Source organism: Phascolarctos cinereus, unplaced genomic scaffold (assembly GCF_003287225.1).
Source record: "Phascolarctos cinereus isolate Bilbo 61053 unplaced genomic scaffold, phaCin_HiC Scaffold_726;HRSCAF=1367, whole genome shotgun sequence".
NCBI lineage: Eukaryota > Metazoa > Chordata > Mammalia > Diprotodontia > Phascolarctidae > Phascolarctos > Phascolarctos cinereus.
In genome coordinates, this window is record NW_027556098.1 from 372,341,748 (window position 1) to 372,358,709 (window position 16,962).

At 45.4% G+C, this 16,962-nt stretch overlaps 1 protein-coding gene across 2 annotated transcripts in view; it reads right to left on the reverse strand.

Annotated features, from left to right (window-relative positions):
- Positions 1-16,962, reverse strand: part of WDTC1 (WD and tetratricopeptide repeats 1) — a 62,313-nt gene that overhangs the window by 12,121 nt on the left and 33,230 nt on the right. For both annotated transcript variants that reach the window (XM_020983242.2, XM_020983241.2), the window contains exons 4-12: positions 13,130-13,176; positions 12,044-12,155; positions 9,939-10,126; positions 7,055-7,237; positions 6,026-6,120; positions 4,888-5,003; positions 3,305-3,380; positions 2,654-2,750; positions 12-185 (exon numbers count right to left, since the gene is read on the reverse strand). In XM_020983242.2, coding sequence (XP_020838901.1) covers positions 12-185; positions 2,654-2,750; positions 3,305-3,380; positions 4,888-5,003; positions 6,026-6,120; positions 7,055-7,237; positions 9,939-10,126; positions 12,044-12,155; positions 13,130-13,176 — 1,088 coding nt within the window. The remainder of the gene's footprint in view (positions 1-11; positions 186-2,653; positions 2,751-3,304; positions 3,381-4,887; positions 5,004-6,025; positions 6,121-7,054; positions 7,238-9,938; positions 10,127-12,043; positions 12,156-13,129; positions 13,177-16,962) is intronic.

Below are 16,962 nucleotides of genomic sequence, written 5' to 3' on the forward strand. Positions count from 1 at the left end.
GGTTCACTTACCACTTGCGCTTCATGTAGGCAGCAGCTCGGTTCCCATAGAGCATGGCATTGTGGGGGGCCTTCTGCACGGCTTTGCTGTATAGCTGGATGGCTTGAGTCCACTGCTGGCAGGCAAAAGCCTCGTTGGCCTGCTGCTTCACTCGTTCTAGGGATGGAGGCAGTTCTGCTTGGGGACTACAAAGAAGAGGTGAAAGCTGGGAGAAAATCAAGGTAGGAGAGCACGGGACAAGGCACCTGGGCCAGGCAGAAGGAGCAACCCTGAATGTCGGAACAGGGCAGACCACGGCCAGGGAACTAGGCCACTCCTTCCTTAAACCTCACTGAGAAGGGCAGTGCCCCAACTCCTGCTCCAGAGAGATGCAGCTGAGACAGCAGATAAAAGAACAGAACGGGCTGTGGCAGGAAAGCTCCAGGGAATTCGTTCCCCTGAGTCCCAGTCTCATACTTCAAACTGCTTGCTAAGAATCTACACCTGGATGACTAAAAACTCAAGCTCACGTCTTCTTCTCCGAAGCTTGCCTCGTGCCCTGGCTTGTCCATTTGTGGAGATGCCACCATCACCGGATCAGCCCAGCTCAAAGCCTCCCTCTTTGGTCTCCCACCTTCCACATCCAGCTGTTCACCAAGCCCTGCTCATGTGACCTCTCCCACTCATCTCATCTTTGTCCCTCCTTCTCTCCTGCAATAACTCCCTAAACAACCTTCCTGCCTCCAGTCTCTTGCTGTTCCCATCAATCCTGCACATTCTGCCACCCCTTTATCGGCTCTCTACTTCTGGAATAAAGTCCAAGCTACTTTGCCTGGAATCTAAGGCTTTCCATAGCCTTCCTTTCCAAATTTACTTGATCCTACTCCCTCTTTACATGCTTTTGAGTCACATTGGACTCTTCACTGTTGCTCACTTTATCCTGGACCCTCTTATCCTCTCCCCTTTCACTTCTGCCCCCTGATAGACTCTACCAGCATACAGTTGAGATGCTACCTCCTTCAAGAAGCCTTATTTGATGTACCCACATAAAAGTGGTATTTATCAACTTGATTCTCTGGCCAAACTCTTTGACTCTTCCTGCGCACGTATTCACTCAGAAACTGTACACATCTCATCCCTCAACTATATCATAAGCTCTTTGGAAATCATGTGTGTTCACCTTCTTTCCTCTGTCATCCAAATGTTTATCACAGGACCCCATACATCAAAGAATCCTATTTTAGGGTTGAAAGGCGTCTCAGCAGCCATCTAGTTTAACCCAAACCTACACAGAATCTCCATTCTAACGGACTAGACAAGTGGTCACTGAGCATTCTAAATGAGGAAGTCACAGTCTCCCAAGGCAATCCACCCAGTCCACTTCTGGACAGTCTCTCTGTTGGAAAGGTCTTCCTACATCCTGCTGACATCCAGCCTAAATGTGCCTCCGTGAAGCTCCTCCCCCACTGCTCTGAGAACAAACAGAATGCATCTACTTCCTCCTTCCATGTGAAAGACAGCCATCCTGCTCCCCTGAGTCTTTTCTCCAGGTTAAATCTTCCCAGCCCCTTCACCTGGTCCTCACTGCCACCCCTCTGGACGCTCCCAAATGCTAAGTCTTCTTAAGGTGTAGCAGCCAGAAATAAACTCAAGCCTCCAGATTTGCTCTGACTGGGGCAGGGGACACAGGGATTATCACTGCTCTGTCACTGAAATCACTGCTTCTCTCCAGGTAGACCCAAACAGCATCAGACCAGTTAGCTACCCCAACACACTGCCGATGCCTGTGACGCTTGCAGTCCACTAAAATCGCCAGCTTTTTTTCAGACAAACTGGTTCCTAATACTGCCTTCTCTGTCTTGTTCTCTCTCTCTTTTTTTTTTTTGGTGAGGCGATTGGGTTAAGTGACTTGCCCAGGGTCACGCAGCTAGCAAGTGTTAAGTGTCTGAGGCTGGATCTGAACTCAGGTCCTCCTGACTCCAAGGCCAGAGCTCTATTCATTTCGCCACCTAGCTGCCCCCAAACCAAATTTCTTGATCCTAGATTCGATGGAAGTGAAGGGAGCTTCTTGAGCCATCTTCCTCCCTCTATAACACAAAGACATCTAGTCACACTTATCAAAGCTATGCAGAACAGACTCATAACACCTCATGAGTTGTAAAGTTCCAACTCCCTGGTCAAGATTTCTTGCTCTCCAGGCCCTAACGAGCCAGAAAATGTCATACCTACCTCCCAAGAGAATTCCCAAATGACAGTTTCTCCCCCTATTACATTATCTCTCCCCTCCACTTCCTGTGTGTTGGAAATGGTTCCTATTCATCCTATGCTTACTGGAAACCTGGAGACCACTGGGGAGAGAGCAAAGAAGGGGGAAATCAAGACAGAATAGGGTGAGGGCAAAGCGAACTCTGGGGCCTCAGCCCTTGCTGATGCAAGCCTGGGAGGGCATGATTTGACACATTCCTTATTCCCAGAGGCCTGACCAGGCAGAAGGAACAAAGCAGCTTCTCCACCCACAAACCGTTCCACACCCATGGCTCTGCTGGCCCTCTCTTGCCTACACAGCAGATCCACATCCCTCTCCTTCTCTGGGAAGACCACGAACGGTGCCAAGTCACCTGATGGGATACATCACAATTAGGGAGAGTTACTGCAGCCTGAAAGCTGACATTACCTTACGTGTGCTCTGCCCTCTGACAATCGAAAGCCATTGCTGTGCAAGTGGAGCCCATTAGACATGCCATTGGTGGACATCTTGCCATTCTGGACCTCTGATGGGTTTGGTGGAAGAAGAAAGGGGAAAGGGACAGCTTAAGTTCTGGGCATGGATGACGATGTTTCCATTCCCACCCAAATCCAGGCAGGACCTTATGATGATAGGCATGGAAAAGTTTATGGGGCAGTGGACAAAACAGGCCTAGAGATTCTCCCAGCCATGCCAGGAGAAATGGGAAGGAGGCATAGAGCACCGTTCCAAAGGAGAGGTTCCCCAATGGGTGAAGGTTGGAGGAAAAGGCTACTCCTGACAAGGCCCCCTATCAATATCCAAGGAAGCTCAATATGAACTATGCTAGTTGTCCAGGGGGTATAAGTCCGGCCTAGTAGCTGGGAAGGGGGAACAGTGGTAATAAGATGAACGTGTAGCTGAATGGAGGGAGGAAAAACACTGACAACTCATCTAGCAACGTCTCTATAGAGGACCGAGATCTGGACCCACAGGATCACCCTGACAGTAAAGGGGGTCAGTCTCTGACACCTCCATTCTGACTTGATGGCAAAGAGAAGGTAGTGTCAGGAACCTGGGCCCTCCCACTCCCACACTCACCCCCCGATGAGTGACATTTCCTTGGCAGGAGAAAGGTGTATGGTCGCTGCTTGTATGTCAGGTCAAACAAATAGACCTACAGAGAGAGAGAAGACAGACAGACAGACACAGAGGCCATGAAACCGCCTCACTGTCATTAACGGGCAGCAAAGACTCCACCCTCTTCAGGGATGTATCCTAAAAAGCTGGGATACAGTGGATGCCAAATAGATGGCAGGGAGGATTCACAACAAACGGTACTCTAGGCCTTGCCAGACGCGGATCCATTAGGGCATTAAGCAGTTCCAGAGCAAGAGCCCTCTGAGGAATATTCAGTCAATTCATATTAAAAGACACGAAGAGTTATTAACAGCCAAAATGCATACAGCTCTTTAAGGTTTACAAAGTGCTTCACAGAATTCTTTCATATGATCTTTACAAGACTAATCTCTGTGAAGAGGTTACCACAGACAGTTTATTTCACAGCAGAGGAAAACAAGGCTTGAAGTCTGTGGGATGCAGCTCCATGAACTCTGCCATCTTCCTAGCGTACTCTCCTGACTCCCAAATAGAACCCGTCCTACCCGTTATTCTCTGGGTCAGAAGGCTTAGTGCACCTAGAAAGCCCTCCCCAGCCCCTCCAGCCTGCAGTGGACTCCCCTCCCCCCACACGGGCCCAAACCCTTTATATATTGTCTCATTTGGGATTACAGCATCTTAGGGCTAAAAGGGGCCTTAGAGACCATCAAGTCCAACTCCATCATTTCAGAGAACATGCAAGTAGGTCCAGAAAGGGGAAGTGATATGCCTAGTCACACAGCCACAAGGGACAGAGTTAGGGATTAAATGATATTATAAGGAAATAAATAATGAAATGCTTCATGCCCATTTAAGGGTTACAAAGTGCTTACCTAACAGATTAAATAACCTTGACAGGTGGATAGTACAAGAAGTGTTATCCCCATCTTACAGTTTGATTAAAATGGATCTAATATAAAGTGAATGCTCAACAAACATATGATAAATTTGGCCCAAAGCTCTTTAGAGGTGCTGAGGACTCTAAATCATGGCTCTTTCTTAAACCCTTGTGTGAAGAGCCATTTAGCTCTCGAGGACACACAAAGATACGTAAGACCAGATTCTTGCCATCATGGCACTTCTAGAATCACACGGGGGATACAAGAGCACCATCTTTTTGAAGCCTCATTCCTTCTAGTGCCCATCTAACCAGATGACAGAAAGTCACCACCTGTTTCCCCTTCAGATTTCCCTGCCCCAGAGAAAAGGGAAGGGACTGCTATGCCAGCTGGGCAAGGCCCTGGCCCCAACACTATGGCACCATACCCACTTTCTTGCCCTTTTGCTTGGTACAGTGAGCAAGTCCTATTTCTCACTTACCTCTGCAGGTCTGATTCGACCTTTTGTTTTTCAAACAAACTGAATGAGAGACAGAACCACCAATTCCCTGGGAACCTCTGGCTATGAAGTCAAAGACTGTTTTCTCTATTCTATCCTAACATCCTTTGTGGTAACCACACACAACTTCCACTAGCTGGACACAGGGCTACGTGCAAGGCTCAGCTATTTCCCACTAAAGTGCCTACCTGTTCCCCTCCCATGTTGACCAACAGCTCGGTGCCATTGGGACTGAAGGTGACGTAGGTAGCAACCAGCACTCGAAGGCGGTTATTGTAGTCCGGCAGCTTCACTGGTAAATGCCCTGTGGGGGACAGGCCAACCACTGGGATGTAGGGTCTCTGTTCCAACCTCACTCACCCACCAACTTCCTCTCACACCCACTAGCCCCGTGTTGGATCTTGTGAATGAAGAAGCAGAGACCCATACACAGCATCAGAGATGCATCATGGTCAAGTCTATGGCATTCATTCTTTTTCAACACAATTACAGACATGAAGATTGGCTAGAGAAAGGAAGGAAAAGGGGAAAGTCCCTTTGCCCTCTTCTCATTCCTGCAAGTATTGGGGAGTCTCCCTCCAAGTCCAGACACCATTTCTGTGCTCTCTCTCCTGATGCTTTAACACGAAATGCTTTTCAAAGCACCTTGACATATATCACCTCATTTGATCCTAACAACATACTTGTGAGTTAAGAAGAAGGGAGATTATGATCTCTCAGTCATATCACTGACCAATAAGCAGGCTGTCTCCTTAATTTGTTTCCTTAAAAGTCACTCAACCAGTTAATGGCAGGGTTCTCAACCGGAGCTGTCTAACTTCCCACTCCTTGCCTATCATTTCTCCCTATAGCTGCTTCACCACCAGACTAAGCAGCTTTTCTGGTAACAGGGTCTTTTGGTTCCCCAGTTTGTCCACAATGGTATAGACCGATGAGTAAGGCCACACAATAAGAGTAACTCTCTAGATCACTGATCGTTAACAATGAAAGGGATCTTGGAGATTACCTAAGGCCTAGAATAAAATGACGTGCCTCTTCAGTCAGCTGAATATGGGGAGCTGTGCCCAGAGATGAGGCACCTCCAGGATGTGACAAGTCCTATGGAGCTGGTTGCTGAAGAGCAGAGCTGAGGCCCAGAAGACCTGAGGCTCTTTCCATAAGCTACCAGTTCATTCCACCCTACAGAAAAGATGCCAAAGACCCAACAGCCCTTGTCCCTAGATGACAGTGGTATTTCCCACAGTCAATTATGCTTGCCACCCTCCCCAAAGAGTCAGCCGCGACCTAACGACGAGGTTCTCCAGGGGCCGCGCTGGACAGTCTTACCTGCCACGTAGTACTGGGCAGCACCGTCAGGGAGGGGCTTCCGCCGGTCACAGAATGTGTGCACACCGGCTGAAGGGCCTTGCTTCATGCTTTTTCTGCCAGGAGAGAGAACCGTAAAATTAAGAATTGCCACCTAAGGGTGGTATTACAAGACAAAACCAGACAGTCTGTGGCATCAAGAGATGGTTTTTCATTTTGTCTTCGTGTCCCCGGCACAGTGATGAATTGAATGACAAGGCAGGTGGCATCTTTCCTCACCAAGTCATGTAATGTCTTCCCCATTTACCCAGTAAGGTGCCCTCTGTGGCTAGTGAGTGGTCCATGCCTACCCATTGAGGGGGCGGGGAAGCCTGCTCCGTGAGGCACTGAAAATATCATGTAAAACTCCTCCCTCCTCCCAAGCAAGCCTAGGGTATTTCCACTGATGCTGCGAATCACAGATCACCACAGTATCAGAAAAATCAAAGGGCAACAGAAAGACTAATAATGGTGTCTGTAGACAGTATGTTGCCAACGATTTGTAAACAGGAAGTGATCTAGCACGATTCTAGGGTGCAGACAGAGGGAAAAGGAAGGGGACAGGTTAGGTACGGGAAGTGAGACAATGGACGGCTAGCTAGCAAGCACTGCCTGGCCACCCCGCAAGGTATGAAAAGAATATAAAGGGCCCTCGTGGAGCATTTAGGGAGCAGTCTAGAGGGGTGTGCTACAGGATAGGAAGGGATAGATGGGCTTTAATCTGTACCAGTGAAGCCAGCAACCACCCTGAGATATCCAATAGGTTCTAGAGTGAATCTGAAAAGCCTAAAACCACTTTAGGGGTTCTGCTTTAGGATCTCCTGAGGGAGTTCAGATCTCACCAGGGAACCCTTCTGGGGCCTCCAGAAGGTTTGGGAGACAGAACGGAAGGCAATTCCCTTCACAGCTTAAAATGGGCGCCGCGTAAGAAGAGGTGGGGCCTGAAGGAGAGGAAGATGGCTGGTGTCAATGCCCTTGGCTCTGGTGGGATTGGGGGCCAGAGGGCCATACCTGTGATTGTGGATCATTCGGATATCATAGAGCCGCACAAAGGGTCCGCTGGCCCCTACCGCCAGGCAGTTGTTGTCTTGGGGGTTGACGGTGAGGCATTTGGCCTCCACCAGCTGGCCACAATACTCGGTCAGGTCGATCAGCACCTCTGAGTGTTTGCTATTCTCTCGAAGGTCATACTGACTGCAAGACAGAAGGGTTGGGAAGATGTGAGCCATTGTAGAGAGCAGCAGAGAGACTAAGCCTTCTGTGGACTCTAGGGCAGAAGCTGATATTGTGAGATTTCAAAGAGGGAAGAGTCTGAGGGGCCTCACTGACCAGAAACCATAATGATAAGTGGGGATTTTCACACGAAAGTAAACACATTCACCGTGAAATTGTGACTGTTTCAAACATTTTCCCCTTTTCCTTAAGGCCCCACCCTCAGGACAAGGCCTCCAGTGTCAGCTTTTCTCACCTCTTCTATTCCACTCCTCAGAAGTGTTCAGCATCTTCACTTGTCCTCTCTTTCTTTCCTCCTGTCTCACAAGAAGAGCTGGACCCTGTGCCTCCTCACCAAAACTCACCTTGCACCTGTGTCCCACATGCCACCCTCTCCAGTAACATCTGGAACCCTGAACTTCCCTCATCTTCTCCCCCCCACACATCTTCACATTTACCTGCTTTCATCCTTCATTTGCCTACATACGCCCACCTGCAGGCTCCTCTGCTACAAGCTCTCAAACCATCTTCTCTCTACTTCCTCTTTTACTACTAAACTTTAAGACTTCTGTTGCCTTTACTTCACTACCTGCTATCTGGTTTCCATTCCCATCAGGTTACCAATAACTTCCAATCATCAACTCCACTGAACTGTGCTCAGTCCTCAATGACCAGGACCTCTCTGAAGTGACTGTCGCTGCTGACCAGACCCTTCTGACGGACACTTTCCTCCAAGGGTTTCTATGCCACTGGTCTATACAGATGTTCTCTCTCTGGTTTAATTCTCTTGTGCGGCCTTCAACCACTATCTATGCAGCTATCCCCAATTCTATATTTTCCATTCCAATCTCTCTCCAAAGTTTAAGAATCAAAGTTCTGTTTGCCTACTGATATCCAACTGGATAACCCATCAGTATTTCAAACTCAACACCTCCAAGACTAAACTAATTTAACCCTTTCAAATGACTCTTATTCCTCACTACCCATTCCAATGAATGGTATACACCAGCCTTCCAATCAAACAAGCTTAAAAATCTTTGGAGTCACCTCTGACTCTCCCAATTTTCTCCATATCTAATGGCCAAGTCTTGCCAATTCCACCTCTATACTTTGTACTTCCATTGCTCCTGCTAGAGTTTGGGCCCTTGTTACTTTTCGCCTGCTTCCAACCAACTCTTGCTCCAATTCCTCCACTATAGACTGCCAGATAAGTTCCTCTAATGCATTACTAACTAATCTTGATGGCTAGGTCCTTTCAGCTCTATGTTTTATAATCCCATGTTATTCCCCTGCCCCTAAACCCGATGTCAACGGAACAAAGTACAAATTTGTTTGTCTGGCATTCAAGGCCCCCCTTCCCTTGTTCCCAGCCTCCCTTTCTAGTGTGATGTCCCCATTCCCCTTCACATGCCCTGTTCTGGACAGACTCCCTGGATGTGCCCCCGGGTGTTTCTAGTTGCCCTATGAAGCCTCTCCTCATTCTCCTTCCTGCTTCCCTCCCTCTTCTAGACTCCCTTTTGGTGCTATCCGATTCTACTTTGCCCACTACCAAGTTCTTTAAGTGGGAGCATAACATTCTTTGTTGTTTATCTCCTGAAATGCTCTGTACATGCTTCATAATTAATTAATGCTTGCTGAATGACTGAACTATGATTCAAATTAATTCAAACATTTATTAAGCGCCTATTGTATTGACAGGACAGGGCGATGTGCTAGGAGAGACGAAAAGCCTAGACAAACCAGTCCCTACCCTTATGGAACCTGTAGTCTAGTATGAAGATACACACACATAACTAAAATACAAAACGTTACATAGAGAAGTGCACAGAGGAGGAACAAAGCAAGAACTGTGTGAAGTTCAAGGAGGGAAAAGGTCACAGTCAGGAAAGGCTTCACAGAGGAGGTATCTGAGTTCAGTTTTAAAGGATGGGTAAGAATTCAACAGATGTGACATGGGGGAGAGAGAAAGGTATTCTTGGCAAATAGAACAACATAAGGAAAATCACAGGGCTGGGGGGGAGTGGGGGGGGAGTGTGGACACACAGGGAGTGGTGAGGAGTCCAGATTGGCTGGAGGGCAGAGAACATGGGAAGGAGTAAAGATGACAGAAAGAGAATGTAGCACCAGATCATGAGAGGCCTTGAATACTAAGCTCAAGAATTTGAACTTTACTCAATAGGAACCTTGGATCAACTGAAGATTTCTGAGCAGGAGTAGCATGGCCAGATCTATAAAAATAGAAGATTATTATAGCATTGTTGTGAAGGATGGATTGGAAAAGGGAGGAGAACCTATGAGGAGATTGTAAGAGTACAAGTGGGCCTTAACAAGGACCTGTATTAGGGAGGTCTGTCTTATATCATTTGCTAATTGGTTCACACATCTTCATGTCTTGTCTTCTTTCTGATTAAGGGTAAACATCTTATACTTCTCTTGGACAACCTTTCCTCCTTCCCTTGGCCACAGCACTTAGGACAGGGCTGGACACAGAATAGTAACTGGTTGACCATTTTAGGAAATCCTTACTGATTCGTCTTGCTGCTCCAAACACATTTAGATGTGTTTTAGAAAAGAAACAGACTTCTGCAACGGGCAGCAAAATGGGGCTTGGGTATGTGCCTGAAGGAAGGGCTGGCCAGGCCTGAAACAGAGCCTGGCATAAAGACTGGGCTGGGGCGCTTACCGGATGAGCCCATCCTCTGCAGCGCTCCAGAACGTGTTGGGCCACATCGGGGCCGTGGCGATGCGCTTCACCCGGTTTGTGTGGTCTCCAAACATATGGATCGTCTCTTTCACAGTCAGGTCATGCACGTGCACTTTAGAATCAGCTGCTCCCGTGATCAAGATCCGATCCCCAGCATGAGGCAGAAACTAGTGTGGGCAAATATTGTTGTGGGTGGTGGTGAAGAAGGGGAAAAGTCAGTTCTGACTCTGGTAGCCACTCGACTTCTCAACTTTTCTTCTTTAGACAAAAGGATTCTCTTCCCAATCAATCAATCAACCAATCAAAAAGTATTTATCAAGCACCTGCTGTATGCCAGCCAATTGTGCTAAGTGTTGGGGAACACAAAGACAAAAGCAAAACAAAAGTCTTTGCCTTCCAGGAATTTACAATCCCCAGATGCCAACCCTGGAGCTTTCATCAGAAACAGGAGCTAGAATACAGAACTCTTCCCTCTTTGTTCAGCTGTCAGCGTTTGACTTCTCTCACTGGGTGTAGGGGAATAATCCTGAGTCTGTGGGCCAATGCCCCTAATTCTGTCACTCAGACAGGTCCTCTTCCCCAAGTCAGAGCTCTGGAGACATCCGTACAAGAACTAATCTAAAGTCCGCATGCCATGGCAGAAAGCACTGGACCCAGGATCAAAGGGCTTAATCTGAGACCAGACCAGCCATTTACTGGCAGTGTTGCTAAGGCAAAGCCCTTCATGTCTCTGAGGCTCAGTTTTCTCATTTGTAAAATGGAGATAAGACTTGCAGTGATTCCTCCCAGGGCTGTGAGGGAAGCACTTTATGAACTGTAGGGCACTGCAGGTATGGGAGCTATGGTACTATGACTTACTCCATGATTAGTCACCTATAGAAGTGCTACAGAAATGTAGCTAGCTGGAAAGAAGGATGATGTTCGGGGATTTTTCTGCAGGCTGTCTGTGCACCATTCTGCTCTCACACACACAAAGCCACACAACTGAAAAGAAGCCACTCCTGCACTAATGATCCCTTCTCTCCATCTGCCCTTCCCAAAGTAGGCACTTAATAAATGTTTGTTGACGATACGACAGCCATCCAAAACCAATTCAATGGTACGTAGGGATTATCAGCAGCTTCGGTAGAAAGGATTTGGCATGATCTGAGGTGGGAAACACTGATCCACGGTTAAGATAAGCAGGAGGTGAGTGCTGGCACTGCATGCACCGCTACAACAGACTCCTACTACAGTCTGGGTGGGATGCAGAAGGCATAGCTTGCCTAGAACCTTTTTTCAGACTGCAGAGCCTGAGAAATGGCTTTCAACCTGCCTGGGGATTTGCCCTCTGTCATCCAACCATTAAGGCAATTCGGCAATGCCATTGTCTCTCAGAGGGTCCTACTTAACTCAAAGCAAGCTGCAAAAATAAAACTCACTGTAAAAACTATTTTCCTTGTTTTGAAAAAGAAGTTTGGGGTCAAGAGACATTGGAGAAATGAGGTCCCATGGCAGCTGACCAGGGCCCAGGAAAACAGATATGAACACATCCAGGTGGCATTTGTATCACAAGCCATGTGACCTTGGGCAGGGCATCTCCTTTCTCAGGGTCTCAGTTGTTCACGTGTAAAATGATAATGTTGGACTACAAGCTTATGGTTCCTGCTACCTCTAAGATTATGCACGAGGCAGCATAGCAGAGTGAAAAGAATAATGAATTTGAAGTCAGAAGACTTGGGTTTGACTCCCAGCTCCAATATCTACTAGCCAACCATGTTGGCGATTCAGTTAACTTCACTGTGTTTCATTCTCCTCCCCTCTAAAACGAGGTGGCTGAAGCAGATGAGCTCTAAGGCTCCTTTCAGCTCTGACATTCTAGGATTCTCATGTCTGACCGGCCCTAAAGCAGGTTTTGAGTTCTCCAATCTGGATGCATCTGGTTGGTTTTTGTTACTAACAAAGAGCATAATTTGGGGGCTTGAGACCTAAGCTTTTAAAAAGACAACCAGTATCACACCATCAGCCTCAAAAGACTGGATCGTGCTCAGTCATCAACCACATTCCTTCCCCTTCCTCCCAATGCCTCTGTAGACTCCACTCACCTTGACAGAGAAGATGTTGGCCGTGTGCCCCGTGTGCATGGAGAGGAGCTTCTTGTGGTGCAAGGGATCCCACACGATGGTGTGCTGGTCATCGGAGCCAGACGCTAGCAAACTGGAGATCAGAGCAGGAGATGCGCTGAGTCCTTCACACTACTCAGCCCCAGAAAGCAAAGAGTCTTGCCATGTTTCCCAGAGATCCAGAGCTGAGTCTAGGGCCTGTCTCTGAGGGTTCTTTGGTGCTTTTACTTTCCCAATATTCCCAGCTTCTAGGTAGCCTTTCTCTTCTCATGACTCCCTAGCTTGCTTTGGCCGAGAAGTAAGGCCGTGCAAGAAACGCCCATCCTTTTAAAAGGATTATTAAAAGGGTTATTGTTGGTCTAATGTCATGACACCCCATAATAAAATAGGCTCTATGCTATAAACTTTTAAAATATTAGCTTGTGTTTTTGCTCCACTAAAGTCCTCTTTCTATGCCCTATCACAACACAGAAAGGACCGCAAGTTTTTTACTTTGCTAGCAGAGCAAAACTTTAAAGGACCTCTAATAAGCTAGAAAGGCTTCAAGAGCTGTCTTTGCTCCTAGAGAGGCTTATGACTAGAGGGCTAAGTATCAGGTGAGCATTTTGTAAAACCACAAAGTATAATTTTGGGAATTTCATGCTAGTTTTTGAAATAGTGTGATACAAAGGAAGGCTCAATCTTGAAAGGGGGAAATTTGTTCATTTGGTTTTTTCCCCCCAGAAATGACTGATGTAATGAAAAAATGCATCAAAAACATTAAAAAAAAAAAGAGAGAAAGAAATGTGATATGCTGCCTAAAAACCTGGGTTCGGGAATCAATGGTTTAGGGGACTAAGGGACTAAAGGAGACTATTTATCAGGTGGCCAGAAAACAAGAAGGGAAAATAATACTTTTAAGTAAGGGTGGGGAATAGAGAAAGAGCTCTGGCTCCACTTCCCGCTGCCTCTTCAGTCCACTAAGAGACAGGTCTAAGAGGTCTCTAGAAAGAAGCCTCTCGAGCTCAGGCCAGCCCTGCTCCTCAGCCTCAGTGCCATCTCCTGGGGAACCCAAGGGCTGATACTCACTCTCCTTTCTCATTCCATTCCAGGCAGTTTACACATCCTGAGTGACCCTGATGGAGGCAGGCAAAGAAGAAGGAAAGGGAAGAAGAGTCAGTGACACCAGTTCTTGTGGAATACTCTCATACACAGAGATTATTCGAGGGATTGGGCTCTCGGGTAATGTGGGCTAAGGAGGATGTAGCCCAGAGATGGATTCTGCCCAAGAGTAGCACCACAAAGACTTATCAAGAGCCTCTTCATTCCAGGGCACTGTGCTGGGCAAAAAGGATACCGGCATGAAGACTGAAACAATCCTCATTTTGTAGAACTGACATTCTCACAGGAAGGCGCGTACAGCTATAATTATGTATATGTCATAAATAAGGTGAATAAATACAAATATGCACAAGTTAGTTAAATACAAAGCAGTTTGGGAGAAAGGGCACAAGCAGTTGGGGGGGACTGGGAAAGATGTCATGCAGAAGAACAGCATGTTAAAGGAAGAGAGGGACTTTTTAAGGTGAAATTAAGAAGGCATGGCATGCCAGGTATTAGGAGACAGCCAGGGTTAAGGCATAGAGAGTAGAGACAGTGTCATGTGAAGAACACAGAGAAGGCCAGTTTGGCTGCATAGCTGAGAGTGAGATGGGGAATAATGTTCAATGAGGCTGGATTGATAGCCTGGGGCTAGATTGCATAGGGCTTTAAAAGCTAAACAGACCAGTTCATATTTCTTTTGAGAAGCAATAGTAAGCCACCAGAGTAGACTGACTAGGGAAATCACCTAGGCAAGTTTACACTTAAGGAAAGTTACTTAAGATGGACTAGAGTAAAGGAAGACCAATTAGGAGACTGTTGCAATAATCTTGAAAACAGGTAGTGAAGGTCTAAACTAGACTAGCAGCTGTGTGAGCAGAAAAAAGGGGTCAAATGGGAGAGGTGTTGGGAAGGTAGAAATGACAAGAGTTGGAACTGATTGGATACATGGGAAAATGAGTTGTTTAGGCTAATGCTGAGGTTATGAACCTGGGAAATTCAAAAGATGGTGGTGCTGTCAACAGAAACAGACAAATTTAGAAGAGACTAGGCTTGTGAGGAAAGATAATGAGTTCAGTTTTTTTGTTTTTTTGTTTTGTTTTTTTAGGCAATTGGGGTTAAGTGACTTGCCCAGGGTCACACAGCTAGTAAGTGTCAAGTGTTTGGTCTGAGGCCACATCTGAACTCAGATCCTCCTGACTTCAGGGCCGATGTTCTATCCACTGCGCCACCTAGCTGCCCCATGAGTTCAGTTTTTGACATGCTGAGTTTAAGATGTCTTGGAGACGTCCAGTTTAAAATGTCCAGTAAGCACCCGATGATGTGAGGCCGAAGTTCCACAGAGGGAATAGGTGATAGTGACAAAAACAGCAGCAGCTTTGGGAGCCCTCAACCCAGCAGCAAGGGGACCTGAAAACTGGTCAGAAAAACAGGGCACCCTTATGCTAAACTAGATGAAGGACCAGACACTGGCAATTCCACTGCTTATACCAACTTCTGGGTCATAGTTCAAGGGAGGAGAGGAGCACTTATGGTCAAGATGGACTGGAAGTCTTGAGAGGCAGCATCATTTCTGGTCCCAAGGGCTCAGGGACCCCGAGGAACCATGTCAACTGCAATCCCAAATGACATCAGGGGCCCTTCCTGGGTAAGGACCAGAGTTCAAACCACGAGAGCAGTTGACCACACCTCTCCCCAGATCATACCACCTTGTAGGCACTGAAACTTTAATGCCCCCAGAACTAGCTCGAAAAACAGCAGTGTGACAAAGCCTAAAGCTTGGGACAATGCCTCTCCCAAACCCCCCAACACCAGAAAGAGAGCCCAACATTAACATAAAATTCAAAATCAAGAAACAGGCCAGAAAAATGAACAAACAACAAGAAAGGAACTTGACTATAAAAAGCTACTATAGTGACAGGAAGATTAAGACACAAACTCAGAAGAAGACAATGACATCAAAACAGTCACATGGAAACTCAATGAAAAATGTGAATTGGACACAAGCCCAACAAGAATTCCTGGAAGAGCTAAAAAATTGTTTTCAGACTCAGAGTTAGAGAGGAAAAATTAGGCAAAGAAATGAAAACAAATGAAGAAAATTATGAAGACAATTAACAGCTTGGTTAAAAAAAAAAGAGGCAGAAAAAAAATACTGAAGAAAACAGAATTGCCCAAATAGAAAAAGAGGTACAAAAATTCACTGAAGAAAATAATTCCTTAAAAATTAGAATTGGGCAAATGGAAGCTAATGACTCAATGAGATATCAAGAAACAAAAAAAGTACCAAAAAGCTATGAATTTAAAAAAAAAAGTCTAGACATCATATTTCAAAAAATGATCAAGGAAAATGACACAGATATCCTAGAGTCAGAGGGTAAAACAGAAATTGAAAAAAGTCCACCAGTCACATCTGAAGGAGATCCCAAAATGAAAACACCTAGGAATATTATGCCAAATTTCAGAGTGTCCAGGTCAAAGAGAAAATACTTCAAGCAGCCAGCCAGAAATCATTCAAATACCATGAAGCCACAAGACTTAACAGCTACCACATTAAAGGAGTAGAGTAATCAGAGTATAATATTTTGAAAGGTGAAAGAACTGGAATTACAACCAAGAACAACCTACCCAGCAAAACTGGGTATAATCCTTCAAGGGGGAAAAAACAGACATTTAATGAAATAGAGGACTTTTAAGTATTGGTGATGAAAAGACCAGAGCTGAATAGAAAATTTGACTTTTAAATACAAAGCTCAAGAGAAGCATAAAAAGGCAAATATGAAACAGAAATCATAAGGGACTCAACAAATTAAATTATTTGCCTTTCTAAATGGGAGGATGGAAGTATTAGTATTTTTATTATGTTTTAAAATTATTTTTAAGGTGTCTTTTTTTTTCCAATTTTTAAAACATTTTTATTTAAAGTTTTTAGTTCCAAATTCTATCCCTTCCTTCTTCTCCTCTCCCCTCTCTGAGATGGTAAGCAGATATAGGTTATACATTATAGTGCAATTATGTAAAACATTTCCACATTAGTCATTTTGTACAAGAAGACTCAAATAAAAGAAAAAAAAAGAAAGTGAAAATCAGTCTCCAATTAATATCAGTTCTTTCTCTGCAGGCAGATAGTATGCTTCATCATCAGACCTTTGAGATTCTCTTGGATCACTGTATTGCTGAGAACAGCTAAGTCATTCACAGTTCTTCATCAAACAATATCACTGTTACCGTGTACAATGTTCTCCTGGTTCTGTTCACTTCACTATGTATCAGTTCATGTAAGTCTTTTCAGGTTTTTCTGAAATCATTCTGCTTGTCATTTCTTATAGCACAATAATATTTCATTACAATCATATACCACAGCTTATTTAGCCATTTCCCAATTGATGGGCAGCCTTCTGATTTCTAATTGCTAGCCACCACAAAAAGCTGCTATAAATATTTTATTACAAATAGGTCTTTTCCTCTTTTTTATGATCTCTTTGGGACACAGACCTAGTAGTGGTATTGCTAGATCAAAGGGTATGCACAGTTTTATAGCCCAGTGGGCATAGTTCTAAATTGCTCTCCAGTATGGTTGGATCACTTCATAACTACCAATAGTACAGTTTTCCCACATCTCCTCTAATATCCAACATTTTCCTTTTTTGTCACATTAGCCGATATAATTTGCATTTCTCTAATCAACATTTTTTCATATGGCTATAGGTAACTTTGATTTCTTTGAAAACTGCCTGTTCATATCCTTTCACCATTTATCAATTGAAGAATGACATATTTTTATAAATTTGACTCAATTCTCTATACATTTGATATAGATA